Source organism: Coenobita brevimanus, chromosome 16, assembly GCF_032717465.1.
Source record: "Coenobita brevimanus isolate Jiangsu-jjx chromosome 16, ASM3271746v2, whole genome shotgun sequence".
NCBI lineage: Eukaryota > Metazoa > Arthropoda > Malacostraca > Decapoda > Coenobitidae > Coenobita > Coenobita brevimanus.
The window spans coordinates 23,511,778-23,526,648 of NC_136969.1; the positions used below are offsets into that span (position 1 = coordinate 23,511,778).

Consider the following 14,871-nt stretch of genomic DNA (forward strand, 5'->3'; position numbering starts at 1 on the left):
ATCAATTCCTGGGGCCTTTCCCAGCTTAATATTCTTCATCGCTTCCACTACTTCCGCCCTACTGATCTCTTCCTCCCTCCTCTCATCTCTTCTTCTCCCAGCCATTCCCCAACCACTTATACTCGCACTGCTCTCACTCTCCACATTCAACAAATCCTCAAAGTGCTCCTTCCATCTCCTCAGTTTCTCTCTCTTCTCCACCAACAATCTATTATTCCTATCTTTCACTCCCCTACTATTTCCCCTTTCACACTGCCTTACTTTCTTTACCTCCTTCCAAAACAATTTCTTACTCTCCCTCCATTTCACACTCAGCTTCCTCCCAAACTCCTCATCCACTTTCTTTTTACTCTCCTTCATCAGTCTGTTAACCTCCCTTCTCCTGCTCACATATACCTCTCTCTTCTCTCTCTCATCTTCTCCCCTACCTCTGCTTGCTAACCATTCACTATATGCCTTCTTCTTTTGTTCCACAGCTCGTTTCACCTCATCATTCCACCATGCTGTCCCTTGCACACCTTTGCATCTCCTCCTCACTCCACAAACCACCTCACACGCTGGGCCTATCTCTTCCGTGAATATCTTACATACGTCTTCCACCCCTTCCATCTGCTCTAGCTCATACCTTCCCAGTCTTTCTTCCACTATGCTCTTATACTCTGTCATTTTCTCACTATCTGGCAATTTCTCCACTCTTCTCACAGGAGTTGCTTCCTCCTGTCTTCCCCTTCGTCTCCTCAACCACTTTCTTTGCAGCTCTACCTTGGCCATCACTAAGTGATGGTCCGAGACTCCATTCCCCCACCCTCTCCACACTCTTGCATCCAACACTTGTCTTCTCATTTGCTCATCCACACACACGTAGTCTATCATTGCCTTTCGTTCAACAAGTTCACCATCCATTCTCCTCATTACTCTCCATGTATCTCATGCCGAAAGTAGGTGTCGGCTATTGCCGACCCCTTACAAGCACAGATATCCACCAAAGCACTTCCATTCCCATCTACGTCAGCTGGCACACCCCACTGACCAACTACTCCATCCAATCGTACATTCCCAACTTTGCCATTCATGTCTTCAATCAAGAGCACTCTCTCGCTCCTCTCAGACTTGTCCATACACGCTTGTACACTCGCCCAAAACTCATCTTTCACTCTTGCCACTCGATCCTCTGTCGGGGCATACACACATACAATCGCCCACGCTTGTATACCTACTTTCATCCTCACCTATACAATCCTTGCACCCACTGTTCCATACTCTCTTATATTCTCCTTCCACTTCTTGCTTATCATCAGACATACTCCCTCTCTTGCCCTCTCATTTTCATTGACTCCCGCACATATACCCAAACCATATTCCCATTCTCTGACCCTTTCATCTTGCCATTTAGTTTCAGTCAATCCACATATATCCACTTTTGCATCCTCAAGCACCTGAACAATCTCTCTCTCTCTTTCACTTCATCATTCACTCCTCTCACATTCCACGTTCCCACCCTAAGAATGTCCTTCGTCCGTTCCTTAGTCGTCAACGTATGGTCCGTCCGGGTCCGAGGCGCTTTGTTCACCTTTTTGGTTAGTTCTTTTTACGGGGTGGGGAAATAACCCACCACCAACCCTTTTAGTCGCCTCGTACGACAAGCAGGGATACTGGGGGAGTATTCTTGAAACCCCCCTACCCCCCTATATATATATATATATATTTATATATATATATATATATATATATATATATATATAATTAGTTCTTGTCATCATTCTTATTGTGCATTGTTACTTAAAATACACCATCACATAAGAAAATGTGAATCCTTTACTAGAGTATTTTGGCCTACACTAGTATGAGGATCTGGGGTACATTAAGGTGCTCACCTGACTTGCTGGCAGTGTGCCAGAGAGCTAAGTTTTAGTCAGTGTATATATATATATATATATATATATATATATATATATATATATATATATATATATATATATATATTGAAATAGACTGAAAATAGATAACTGTTTTCTGTTTATTTATATGTTTATATTAATCAGCCTTTCTACCTTACTCTGTTTCTATCTGGACTCATATCTACTTACCTCAGTTTCATTAATATCCTCCGTCTTAATTCTTCACCATTTCCCCCCTCCATATCCCCTCTGCACATCCTCTTTACCTCTTCTTTTCCAACCTTGCCCCCTTTCTTGCTCTTATCCACTCCCTTTTTATCGTTTTTTGTGTTTTACCTTCTCCTCAACTTTCTTCTTATTAGAATTCTACCCCTCCTCCATGGTTCTTGCTTTCTTCTCATTTCCTTCAATCTTTCTCTGGCCCTATCTTTTACCTCTTTTTTTTCTACCCTCCCTCTCCTCTTTGACCTTTTTCAATCTAGAAATCTATCCCATCTCTCTCCCTCTCCTCGGCTCCCCTCGTTTTAACCCGTCTCCCTTCTCTTTCTTCCACAGCGTTGACCGAGGGCCTGCGTCTACGAGAATCCGTCATACCGCCCTACAAGCTACGAGGGGAGACTGCCGAGCTACGTTGCGACTACGAGCCCGAATCCTCCTCCATCTACTCCGTCAAGTGGTTTAAAGACGACGAGGAATTTTATCGCTATGTGCCCAGAGATACGCCGCCTTACCACTTCTTCAGGAGGGTTGGCGTGACTGTGGACGTAAGTATGTGTGTGTGTGTGTGTGTGTGTGTGTGTGTGTGTGTGTGTGTGTGTGTGTTTAATCCAGCATTTTTTTTTTTAGTTCAAACTTTTGAAAACTAGTAAGTTTCAGGCAATAATGAAGCCATATATAAGATTTTGTGAACAATCGGTCAAAGATCAAGATTGATATGCAAGATCGGTTCTAGTGTTGTGTTTTCTTACTATGTTTTGTTTTGTTTTATTTCATTTTATTTATGCTTAGTTTAAACTGACCTTGCCATGTGACCATAATCTTTAGCCTGTTATTCTGAAACAGTTGATCAGCCCCCTCGTGTTTATACAGTGGTATGATAGTCACCGGATTAATATTTTACTAATCCATAGTAAGACCCACCGACATTCATAAACATCCTCGCTAATACATCAGTCCTGTTAGAGGCAACCCTAGCATGTATTCAGTATGGATGGTGAATGTTAGCTCTAAAGTGGTGACATGTGGAGGTGTATGGTACGTAAGAGGACTGCTGGGTCTCAGGGATCGGGCAGCTTCAGTCTATGCTTAGAGTCAAATGCATCATAATAAAATGCACATGGTACTGCCTTCAAGGAAGAATCAGGATTTCAAGGACTTGGGTGGTGAATGTTTCTGAGTGTGGCCTATTTACTTGGGCAAACTTTTGATATATATATATATATATATATATATATATATATATATATATATATATATATATATATATATATATATATATATATATATATATATATATATATATATATATATATATATATATATATCTCCCTCTATGGGATTTTTCTTTCCTTCCCAGATCTTATCTTGGTCCATTCTTAGGTGGTAAATGAGATCGGGACGATGACGATGATGAAGATGTGTCGGTGAAAAGACAGAGAGGATGTGATAGGAGGGAGGTGGGTGAAAATGGTTGGGCAGTGGGTGTATAGGAGGGAAGGGGTGAGTGGATGCGGGTAAAGGAGAAGTGGGTGTGTGGGAATGGGTGTATGTGGGTGTGGTAGTAGGTTGCTGTAAGTGTAAGAGTGAGTGGATGTGGATGAAAGCAGGAGAGAGGGTGTAGGGATTGGTGTGGTCCAGGGGAGTAGTTAACACTGTGTGAAGGTATTGTTGCTATTTTGTTGTTGTTGTTGTTGTTTCTAGGAGGGTCGACGTGATTATGGTTTGTGTGTATCCGTGGGAGGGTTGCTGTTGTTGCTGTTTTTTTGTTTTCTGGTTTTCTTTTGTATTAATACTTACTATATAGATTTTATTGTGCTTTGCTATTCTTTTCTCTGTATGTTTTGTTTATGTTTGTGCTTTTGTTTATGCTTTTATTATTACTCCGTTAGTGTTGTTCTTATTTTTTAGGAGAATAGGAGTAACTCTGGATATTTGTATGTGAAAAAGAAAAAATAATACTGAGAGTCCTTGCTCACTTAAATTTAATCATGGTAATGGAGGGAGAAATGAACAAATAGCATGATGAACAAAAAATCTGCAGACGCAAAATGATGCATCCAACTTATGATTAAGTAAAAGTACTGAGAAATGTGATGGAAATCTGTTCTAGCACAGGAAAAATCAACTAACATATTGCCAGTAAAGCTAGGGACCGAACCTGGGACTCTTGAAATTAGAGCCAGGCAGCTTTCGACTGTACAGTACCACGGCCAGGTAAAAGTTGTCACATCTTGTCATATACTTGTATCCAAGGTAGGCTACCATCGCCCCCACTGTGGGCTTGAAAGAGAAAAGGCAACCCCCTGACACTCGGGCAAGTAGAAGCTTTACACATACTCAAACCACATCCGACAAGGCAAACGTTTCGGAGAGCTCGGAGGGCCCAATACCTGCCCAGGAGCCCCAACCAAATGGGTAGATTTGCATGGCCATGTGGAATGTGAGAGGTGTGAATGAGGAGAGCAAGAGGGTGGAAGCAGTGAATATGTTCAAGAGTGCGAGATATGCTATGATGGCATTATGTGAAACGAAGATGAAAGGGTGTGAAGTGGAGGAATGGAAGAGTGGAAACTGTGTAAGGTCGGGCATGAATGGGCGAAGAAGCTGCAAGGAAAGAATTGCTTTGTTGATGAATGATGTGTGGAAGAGTGTGAATGAGAGATTTAATAATGTGGCAGCTCCAGATGTATGTATGTCAAAATCATGTTTGAGAAGGAGAACGTGGCAATGATTGCAGCGTATGCACCGTGTGAGGACAGGAGTGAGACAGAGAAAGACAGGATTTGGGATGAGCTGGATGAAGTAGTAGGAGAAATTCCAAGGAGTTGTAAAGTGTTTAAAATGGACGACATGAGTGGGACTGTAGTCACTGGTCCTGTGAATGATAATGGGAAACGACTGAAGGACATGTGTCAGGAAAAGAGGTTGTGCATTTGTAATTCTTATTTCAAACACAAAGATGCACATAAATATACACAATATAGAGGGGACAGAGATCGTGTTGAAAGGAGCCTGATTGATTACCCGCTCATAAAGAAATCGTTGCTGAGAAGTGTTGCTGATACGAGGGCAGTGAGAGGACATTGTGGAGGTTTGTCAGATCATATGATCGTGGTATGCAAGATCAAGCTGAAAGGAGTTAGGTGGACCATGAGAGAGAGAGAGAGAGAGAGAGAGAGAGAGAGAGAGAGAGAGAGAGAGAGAGAGAGAGAGAGGAGCAGTCAGGAAGTGAGACTGAAAGTCGAGGAGCTAAGGATCAAACTAATATCAGAAGAATACAGGGCCAAATTAAGGGAGGAGTTAGAATCAGTGAATTGGAATGAAATGGGTCTGCACAGCTTGTGGAATACATACAGGGATTGCTTTGTTAGGAATGCTAAAGCGATGTGTGGTGTGGCAAGAGTAATAACAAAGAAGCAAGGTACGGCATGGCGGGATAAAGAGGTTAAGAGATCAGTGAAGGAAAAGAGGAAGAAGTGGTTAGACTGGATACAGGACAAAAGTTTAGTTGAAATAAGAACTGCATATACTGAAAGCATGAAGCACGTGAAGAGACTAGTGAAGAGGAAAAACGAGGAGGTAAATGATGATCTGAAAAGACAAACGAATGCAAATTACTCTGAAAATTGGAAGTTATTCAGGAAATAGATGCGGAAAGCTAGAAGTGACAATGGGAAAAAATATGAAAGTATGAATGATGTAAATGGTATATTGTTAATCCACTGGGATGAAGTATGGACCAGATGAAAAGAATCTTTTGAAAGTCTGATGAATGGGAATGGAGAGAGCAAAGCGACTGTCAACGTGATTGGTTTTGAGGGTATACAGAGGAGGAATGCAGTTCCAGGAAACGTGACACTCGCAAAGATGAAGAACGCTGTGAAGATGCTGAAAAAATGGGAAAGCAGCTGAGGATGATGAGGTGTATGTAGAGATTGATTAAGTGTAGTGGAGAGCGCGGAATGAAGTGCTTGTTGAAGATATGTAAGAAGGCATGGATGAGTGAAACTACGCCAGCAGAGTGCAAAAAGGCGGTGATTATACCCAGTGGCGTACACAGAAAGTTGAAAAGGAGGGGGGGGATATTTTTTATCTAAACTGTGCAATCCATGACTTCGGCGAGCGCAGCGACCCCGTACAGCTGGGAGGTTCGGGGGGGGGGGTCTGTAAGCCTCCCCCCCCCCCGAGAAAAGTTTGCATTCTGGCCAATTTTATGATCATTTTGGGGCCATTTGGAATGGGTATACGACATAAATATGGCATATTTTAAAGTCAAGTTTAAGTACTCTGTGCCACTGAGTTATGATTCAGTCTCTCCAATAATCTTACATTACTAATATTCAAACGTTCACATTTCGATCAAACAACTTTACAACTGTAAAAATGTAATAACAATAACCTTATAAAATTATGATAATTTAATCACTGTATTAGTCTCAGTTACAAACAGTTAAAAACTAGATATATCTAACAGTTTTCTTGCTGATACATATATGTATATATATATATATATATATATATATGTATATATATATATATATATATATATATTGCAAACGGGGGGGCATGGCAGCATGGCCCTCCCCCCCCCCCTCGGTACGCCACTAGTACAAAAATAAAGGTGAGCGAAGTGAGAACAAGAATTATCGTGGCATAAGTCTATTGAGTGCTGTAGGGATGGTATATCAAAGAATTATTACAGAGAAAGTAAGAGAGATATCAGAAGCCTAGTGAGTGACAACAAGGGTGCCTTTAGGAGTGGCGGACGATGTGTGGATCAAATATTTGCGGTGAGACAGATAGTTGAGATGACATGTGAGAAGTACTGTAAGGTGGTTATGTCATTTATGGATCTGGAAAAAGCATTTGGCAAAGTAGACAGAGGACTGTGGAAGGTCCGGCTCATGTAAGGTGTAAATGGTAAACCACTAGGTGCCGTCAAGGGTTTTTATGATGGTAGTGAGGCATGTGTAAGGGTAAATGGGCATCTAAGTGAATGGTTCACGATCAGTGTGGGCGTGCGACAAGGTTGCGTCATGTCCTCATGGTTGGTCAATATAGCCTATGTATTTTTTTTTTATGCGAGGAAGAAGGAACCAAAGGCCATGAGCCCGCAGTAACAGTTCCCTTCAAGAGAAAAACAAAATACAATAGAGAGCCAAATTCAAGATCCGATCATTTTGAGATGCCTGGACACACTGCGTTTGAAAGACTGGAGATCATAGGCAGCAGGAAATACAGACAGAGGGAGACAGTTCCAGAGTTGACTTGTTGCATAAATGAAAGACTGGGAGTAACGGTTAACTCTTGCATTAGAGAGTTGGACAGAAAAGGGATGAGAGTTTGCTGCCAGACGGGTGCTACGCGTCCGTCGTAGAGGTGGAGGAATCCAAGCAGACAGTTCAGAGGAGCAGTGGCCATTAAAGTAGCGATAGAAAAGAGATAAAGATGCAACAGTGCGGCGAAGAGACAGAGGTTGAAGGGAGTCAGTAAGAGGAAGAGAGTTAATGAGACGAAAAGCCTTTGACTCCACCCTATTGAGAAGAGCTGTATGTGGGGAGCCTTCCCACAAATGAGAGTTGTACTCCACACAGGGGTGGACAAAACCCCTGTATAGAGTCAACAATTGTGCAGGAGTAAAGAAAGAACGGAGTCGGCTTAGCACACCCAATCTCTTGGAAGCAGATTTTACAAGAGATGTAATATGATCTTTCCAAGATAAGTCCCGAGTAAATGAAACCCTAAGCATGTTCAAGGATGATGCAGGATTAAGCTGAATATTATTAAACATTAGTGGGTATACCTGTGGAAGATTTTGTTGGGTTGATATGTGTAAGAACTGAGTCTTAGACGCATTAAAAACAACAGTATTATTTTTACCCCAGTCAGAGATACGAGCCAAGTCAGACATTAGGTGTGCCATTGCCTCATCCCTTGTTTGTTGAAGTAACTGTTGAGATGGGCGTTGCGAGAACCGAATGGAAAGATGAAGGGTGGAGTCATCAGCGTATGAGTGGATAGGGTTAGATGTACAGCTTAGAAGATCATTGATGAATAAAAGGAAGAGAGCTGGTGATAGGACAGAGCCCTGAGGAACACCACTGTTGATAGATCTAGGAGAAGAACGATGGCCGTCTACAACAGCGGCTATAGAACGACCAGAAAGGAAGCTAGCGATGAAGGCACAGATAGAAGGATAGAAACCATAGGAGGGCAGTTTGGAAATTAAAGATTTATACCAGACTCGATCGAAAGCCTTTGAGATGTCAAGTGCAATGGCAAAGCTTTCGCCAAAGTCCCGAAAGGAGGATGACCAGGAGTCTGAAAGGTAGGTGAGAAGATCGCCAGTGGAGTGTCCCTGACGGAACCCGTACTGACGATCGGAAAGAAGGTTGTGATAGGAAAGATGCCTTAAAATTTTTCTATTGAGAATTGACTCGAAAACTTTTGAAATACAGGACGTTAGAGCAATTGGACGATAGTTGGAGGGTTGGGAGTGGTCACCCTTCTTTGGGACTGGCTGAATGAGAGCAAACTTCCAGCAAGAAGGAAAGGTACAAGTTGACAGAGAAAGGCGAAAGAGTTTGCCTAGGCAGGGTGTAAGCACAGAAACATAGTTCTTCAGAACAACAGGAGGGACCCCATCAGGCCCATATGGATGGGGTGATGAGAGAAGTTGTATGTTGATGATGCAGTGCTACTTACAAATACTGGGAAAGAGCTTGGTAGACTAGTGCAGCGTTTTGTAGATGTCTGTGAGTGTCGTGCCTTGAGAGTAAATGTAGAAATGAGTAAAGGGATAGTTACTGAGAGTGAAGGTGACTCCCAGTGTAATGTTACAGTGAATGGAGTGAGACTGGAATTGGTAAGATTTCAAATACCTGGGTGAAGTGATAGAAAGGAGAGGAAAATGTGCAAAATAAGTGGAAAGAGGAATGACACAAGGAAGGAAAGTAGCTGGTGCCTTGAACGCCTTGATAAAATGGAGGCTTGAGTATTGCAACTGTGCGAGGCTTATATGAAGGAGTGTTCCTGCCAACTTTAACATACAGGTGCGAGACTATGGTGTGGCATGAAAATGAAAAGTCAAGAATAAGAGCAGTGGAGATGGGTCTCTGAGGAATGTATTTGGAATACAGAGGGTAGATAGGATGCGGAACAAAGTGATTCGTAAAAGATGCAAAGTGAGGAAGTCTATGGACACTAGAATCGAAGCGAATGTACTGGGATGACATGGTCATGTGGAGAGAATGGATGACAATAAAGTGGTGAAAGGAGTATATCTGAGCAAATCTGAAGGAGGGAGGAGGCGGTGATAGGCCAAAAAGAAGGTGGAGGAATATGGTGGAAGAGTTTGTGAGGAAGAGAGGTATGGAAGTTGGTGAGGTTAAGGGACTGACAAGAGACAGAGCTGGCTGGATGAATTTTGTGCGGAAATGCGCATGGCCAGAGATTTGGAACCCTTTTTTAACTTGACAGCGTTTTGATTGGCTCTATCAGATAGCTATATGTGAAGCTACAAAACATGGTGATTATTATTATTATTTTTTTTTTTTTTTTTTTTCCCCAATCAGATGGAGCCAAGATTTCGTGGGCTTGAAAGATGAGTGAATGGAAGCGTGGCCCATTGGACTGTGCAAACTTTTGCTATCTGGAAGTTGCCACTCCTCACCCTGCCCTACGGTGGGAAAGGAGGTCCGGAAGATATATATATATATATATATATATATATATATATATATATATATATATATACACAAGACCACGCAAATGAAAGTGGCGCGACACAGCAATAAATTTATGACACGAAGATGATTAATCAACTCTCGCTATATTTCAAATCACACTCCTCACTGGGTCCAACCGTTACTTGTCATATGTTTCTCGTGCATCTGGCAACCAGTACGCATTTTTTTTTTTTTTTTTTTTTAAATCCGTTGACTTTGACCACAGTGTATGTCATCAAGTCATATGAGGAGGTTACTGCAGTGGAAAACGATCGATTTTCGTATGTTATTTTTTTGTCACTCTTTACACACCTCCAACAAAAATGTGAGACCGCAAATTGCAAGTGATAAAATCGCAGTGATAGTGGCCCTGTACAAGGACAGGAAACCACTAAAGGAAATTTTAAATAGTACAGGAGTTAAACTGAGATCTGTGCAGCGTTGGATAAAGAGATTTCTGGATGGTGGCGACATCTCATTACCACGACACAAAGAACATCCTGGCAAAGCAAAAAAAATAACCAACGGACTTTTAATATTATCAGACGTCAACTAGAGATTAATCCACAGCTTACAGCAAAACAAGTAAAAGAACACAATCCTAATTACTTAGTACTGTTAGTTTATGTACAGTGCAACATTATATCCATGACGATCTGAAGTACCTGTCGTACCGGCCAATGCCAAAACCAGAGCTGACGGAACGTCAGAGGAAGAACAGAGTGATTTTTGCCAAGAAATACAAACAATGGGATGATGTCAAGTGGCGTAGTGTGCTCTGGAATGATGAGGCAGTGTTCTGTGTGACTGGCAACACGTCTGGCAGGGTGTACCGGCCTTCAGGCAGCGACCCCGTTAACCCCAAGTGCACCAAAGGTGTCGTGAAATTCCCTGACAGAGTGATGGTATGGGGATGCTTTTCATTTCATGGTGTTGGTGACTTAGTATTCCTTCCTGATAATGTGATTATGAACAAAAACAATTACCTGGAGCTCCTGTGCGAGCACCTGCCAGATTCCTTGACAAGTGCAAGGTAAACTTTTTCATGCAGGATGGTGCACCCTGCCACACTGCTTGTAGACTGTGACATTCCATTCATCAGTGATTGGCCAGGTACCTCACCTGATTTAAATCCCATTGAAAACCTTTGGGCCATTCTAAAACGAAAACTACGGGGCATAGATTTTTCATCGGTAACCCGGCTCAAGACGGTAGTCATGAAGGAATGGGAAAAATTTGACCCTGCCACACTGTAAAACCTCACCAGTTCTCTTCTTAACCGTCTCGATGAATGCATTAAGCATAGGGGGATGCCTCCATGCTACTAGAATGTGGTAAGTGCTCATTTTCTGTATTTTCTTCCTACTTGTAAATGTTTTTTTTACGTCTGAGGTAAGTCGCGCCACTTTCATTTGTGCAGACTGTACAGTATGTATACATATTGCCAGATGCCTTGATCCCGTAAGGGGTGGCCACAAACAAATCACCTCCATGTCGCCCTGTCTCCCGCCATAATTGCCTTGTTCCCAGCTCACACCCCCCTCTCTCATATACCTCTCCACTCCATCCTTCCATCTCATCCTTGGCCTCCCCATCCCACTCCCCCCCTCCACCTCACATACACTCTCCTCGTCAGTCTCTCACTCTCCATCCTCTCCACATGAACAAACCACCTCAATGTGTTTCTCCTAATGCTTCCTATCACATCCACATCCACACCACAATGCTTCTTCACTTCCTCATTTGTCAGTCTGTCTCTCCATGTGACTCCACATGCTCCTCTCCAATACAGGGTGGGCCACAAAAGGTGGAACCCATTCACTTGACAATAATTTATTAATGAGACAAGGTACACTAAAAATGATTATATTACCTGAAAGGTAAGACACTAACAATAAAAAAAAGTCAAGGGGTGAAGTCTCTGCCACAGGAGGTGAATTTATTTCAACACATGCTCCAAATGACCACCAACTCGTGTTAGGCACTCGTGGATCCGGAGAGCGAAGTTGTTTATCACTCTGACGCACTCTTCCTTGATGGCTTTAATCTTGGTGACGATGGCCTGCTTCAATTCAGCAGTGGATTGAGGACGATTCTCGTAGACATGGTCCTCCAAGAACCTCCACAGGAAAAAATCTGGGGAGTTCAAATCTGATGAATGCGGGGCCCACTCGGGTTTGCAACACCTGCTCATCAGTCGGTCAGGGAATCTCTCGTCCAGCCACTCCATCGTGATGTTTGCTGTGTATGGAGTTGCTCCATCCTGTTGGATCCATTGTTCATCCCTGGTCACACCACGGCGAGTCCCAAGTCCCCTCCAGAACTTGTTAAGCACCACGATTTAGTGTTCTTTCGTGACCATGACTGCATTGTTGTCGTCGTCCTCAAACCAGAATGGCCTGATTATGCTGTGCTTTGTTATGGCCACCCAGGCTGTGCATTTGACTGAGTGCAAGGGCCTCTGAAGCACTTCATCTGGGAACTGTGTGCCCCAAAACACATTGTTCCTCCTGTTGACATGGCCGGAAAGCAGAAAGTGGGCCTCGTCACTAAACCAAACATTGTTGAGAAAGTCGGGGTCCTCTCTAATCTCATTGAACCACTGGCACATCACAACACGCTTGCGCATGTCAGCTGCTGTGAGTTGATGTTTGATCTGGATTCTGCATGGGTAAAGCTGAAGGTTCTTGAGCATGATTCTTCGCAAAGTGGAACAGGAAATTCCCAGCTCTTGGCTATGTCTTCAAGTGGATTTCTCTGGGCTCCTTCCAACCGAATCTCTCACGGGATTGACATTTTCTGGAGTTCTCGCAGTCACCGTCGCGCCCTTAGGAGGTCTGACACTCTTGCTAAGGTTGTTTACTGTTCCCTTGGCTTTAAACTTATTCACCCACCGAAAGATTTGGCTCTTCTGTGGATAGTTGTTGAACTTGAAACATCCTGCGATATTTTGCTTGAACCGTTTTGTATGATTTGTCTCTAAATTGGTAGTGATATAGAGCGTTTTTTGCACAGTTGTCCAAAACATTTCTCACTTGACTTCCAGTTGTTATGGTCTCCTTAATCTGAATCTGAAACAGAAGAACAAAATTACAAATTTTCACAGATTTATCAACTGATACGTGGGTTCCACCTTTTGTGGCCCACCCTTTAACTCATTTCTACTGCTCTCACTCTTGACTTCTGTCCCTCCAACAAGGTCCAAGCTTCACTTCCCTACTTGAGAGTTTGTATTACAGTACTGTCATGTAGTAGCTTTTTTCACTTCCATACTCACTTCCCTGTTTCTTATCACTGCTTTCAAGGAAGCAGAAACCTTTCTTCCCTGTTGTACCCTTTCAAGCACTTCACCCTCTTAACTTCCATCCTTACTCATCTCACTACCCAAGTACTTAAACGCACTCACATTTTCCATTTCCTCCTCATCCAGCCTCACTGTACATTCACTGACTTCACTTTTATTGAAGATCATAACTTTACTTTTCCCTACATTCACCTTTAGATTCCATTTCTTACTCACTCTCCCAAACTAATTCACCAAGCCTTGCAGCTCCCTTTCGTCTTCACTCAAAAACGCAGTATCATCTGCAAAACACAGTATTGGGAGTTTCCAAACACTGCCCTCTCTCACTAGGGCTGCTCCAACATCCACTGCCCTACCTTGTATCTCTTTTATTACCCCATCTATATGCAGATTGAATAACCATGGATTCAGGACACATCCTTGTTTCGATCCAACCTTCATATAGAAAAATTCACTCAGTTCACTATCCACACGCACTGCAGTCTTAGCACCCTCATATATACCCTTCACAGCATTCAAAAACTTCCCATCTACTCCATATATTCTTAACACTTTCCACAATCCTTGTCTATCCACCCTGTCATATTCTTTCTGCAACTCTATGAAGGCCACATACAACTTCTTTCCCTTCTCTAGAAACTTTTCCACTAAAGATCTAAGAATGAGTTTATGATCCACACAACTTCTTCCCTTCCTAAAACCCCCCTGTTCTTCTCCACGTAATTCCTCTGTTATTTTCCAAACTCTGTGAGTAAGTATCCTGCCATATACTTTTCCTAATACACTAAGACAAATGCCCCTGTGATTACCATACACTTCTTTTTCCCCTTTTCCTTTGTACAGGAGAATAATTATACCTGACTTCTAATCCTTCGGGACTCTACCTTCCTGCCAGGCCAATCTGCACATGTTCCACATCCATTCTGCTACTATCTCTCCCCCATGCTTCAGCATTTCACCACACACTCCATCAATTCCTGGGTCTTTCCCCATTTTGACTTTCTTCATTGCTTCCAGAAAGTTCATCCTACTGATTTCTTCCTCTCTTCTCACCTCCCTCCTTCTCCCAGCCATTTCTCAGCCACTTATACTTGCATTGCTTTCATTCTCTATGTTCAACAAGGCCTTAAAGTGTTCTCTCCATCTGCTCACTTTTTCTCCTTTCTCCACTAGTAATCTACCATTTTTGTTTTCACTCCCCTACTAACTTCATTGTCACCCTGTCTGACTCTCTTTACCTCTTTCCAGAACATTTACTTACATTCCTTCCACTTTACACTCAAATTCCTTCCAAATTCCTCATCCGCTCTCTTCTTACTCTCTCTTACTAATCTTTTCACCTCTCTATTCCTCTCTACATACAACTCCCTCTTACGTCTCTCAACTTCCTCCCCGCCCCTGTTTCTCATCCACTCACTATATGCTTTCTTCTTTTGTGCCACAGCCTCTCTTACTTCTTGATTTCACCATGCTGTTCACTGCATCGCATTTCGTCATCTCTTCACCCCACACACCACCTCACACACTGCAAAGATTTCTTCTGTGAATATCTTGCACACACCTTCCACGTCCCCCAACTGCTCCAATCCATACTTACCCAATCGCTCCTCCACTTCCCTCTTCTGTTCTGCCATTTTTCCCTCCTCTTGTAACTTTTCCACTGTCCTTGTATGAACTACATCTCCTGTCCTTCCCTTCTTCTATTTCTCCATTTCATTTGAAC

At 42.7% G+C, this 14,871-nt stretch overlaps 1 protein-coding gene across 1 annotated transcript in view; it reads left to right on the top strand.

The window, feature by feature from the left end:
- The first annotated feature begins 1,843 nt into the window (after window positions 1-1,843).
- The window catches only part of LOC145390998 (uncharacterized), a 59,881-nt gene continuing 46,853 nt past the window's right edge, over window positions 1,844-14,871 (top strand). Inside the window, exons 1-2 of the mRNA XM_080265729.1 lie at window positions 1,844-1,856; window positions 2,454-2,662. Of these exons, the coding sequence (XP_080121855.1) occupies window positions 1,844-1,856; window positions 2,454-2,662 (222 nt within the window). The remainder of the gene's footprint in view (window positions 1,857-2,453; window positions 2,663-14,871) is intronic.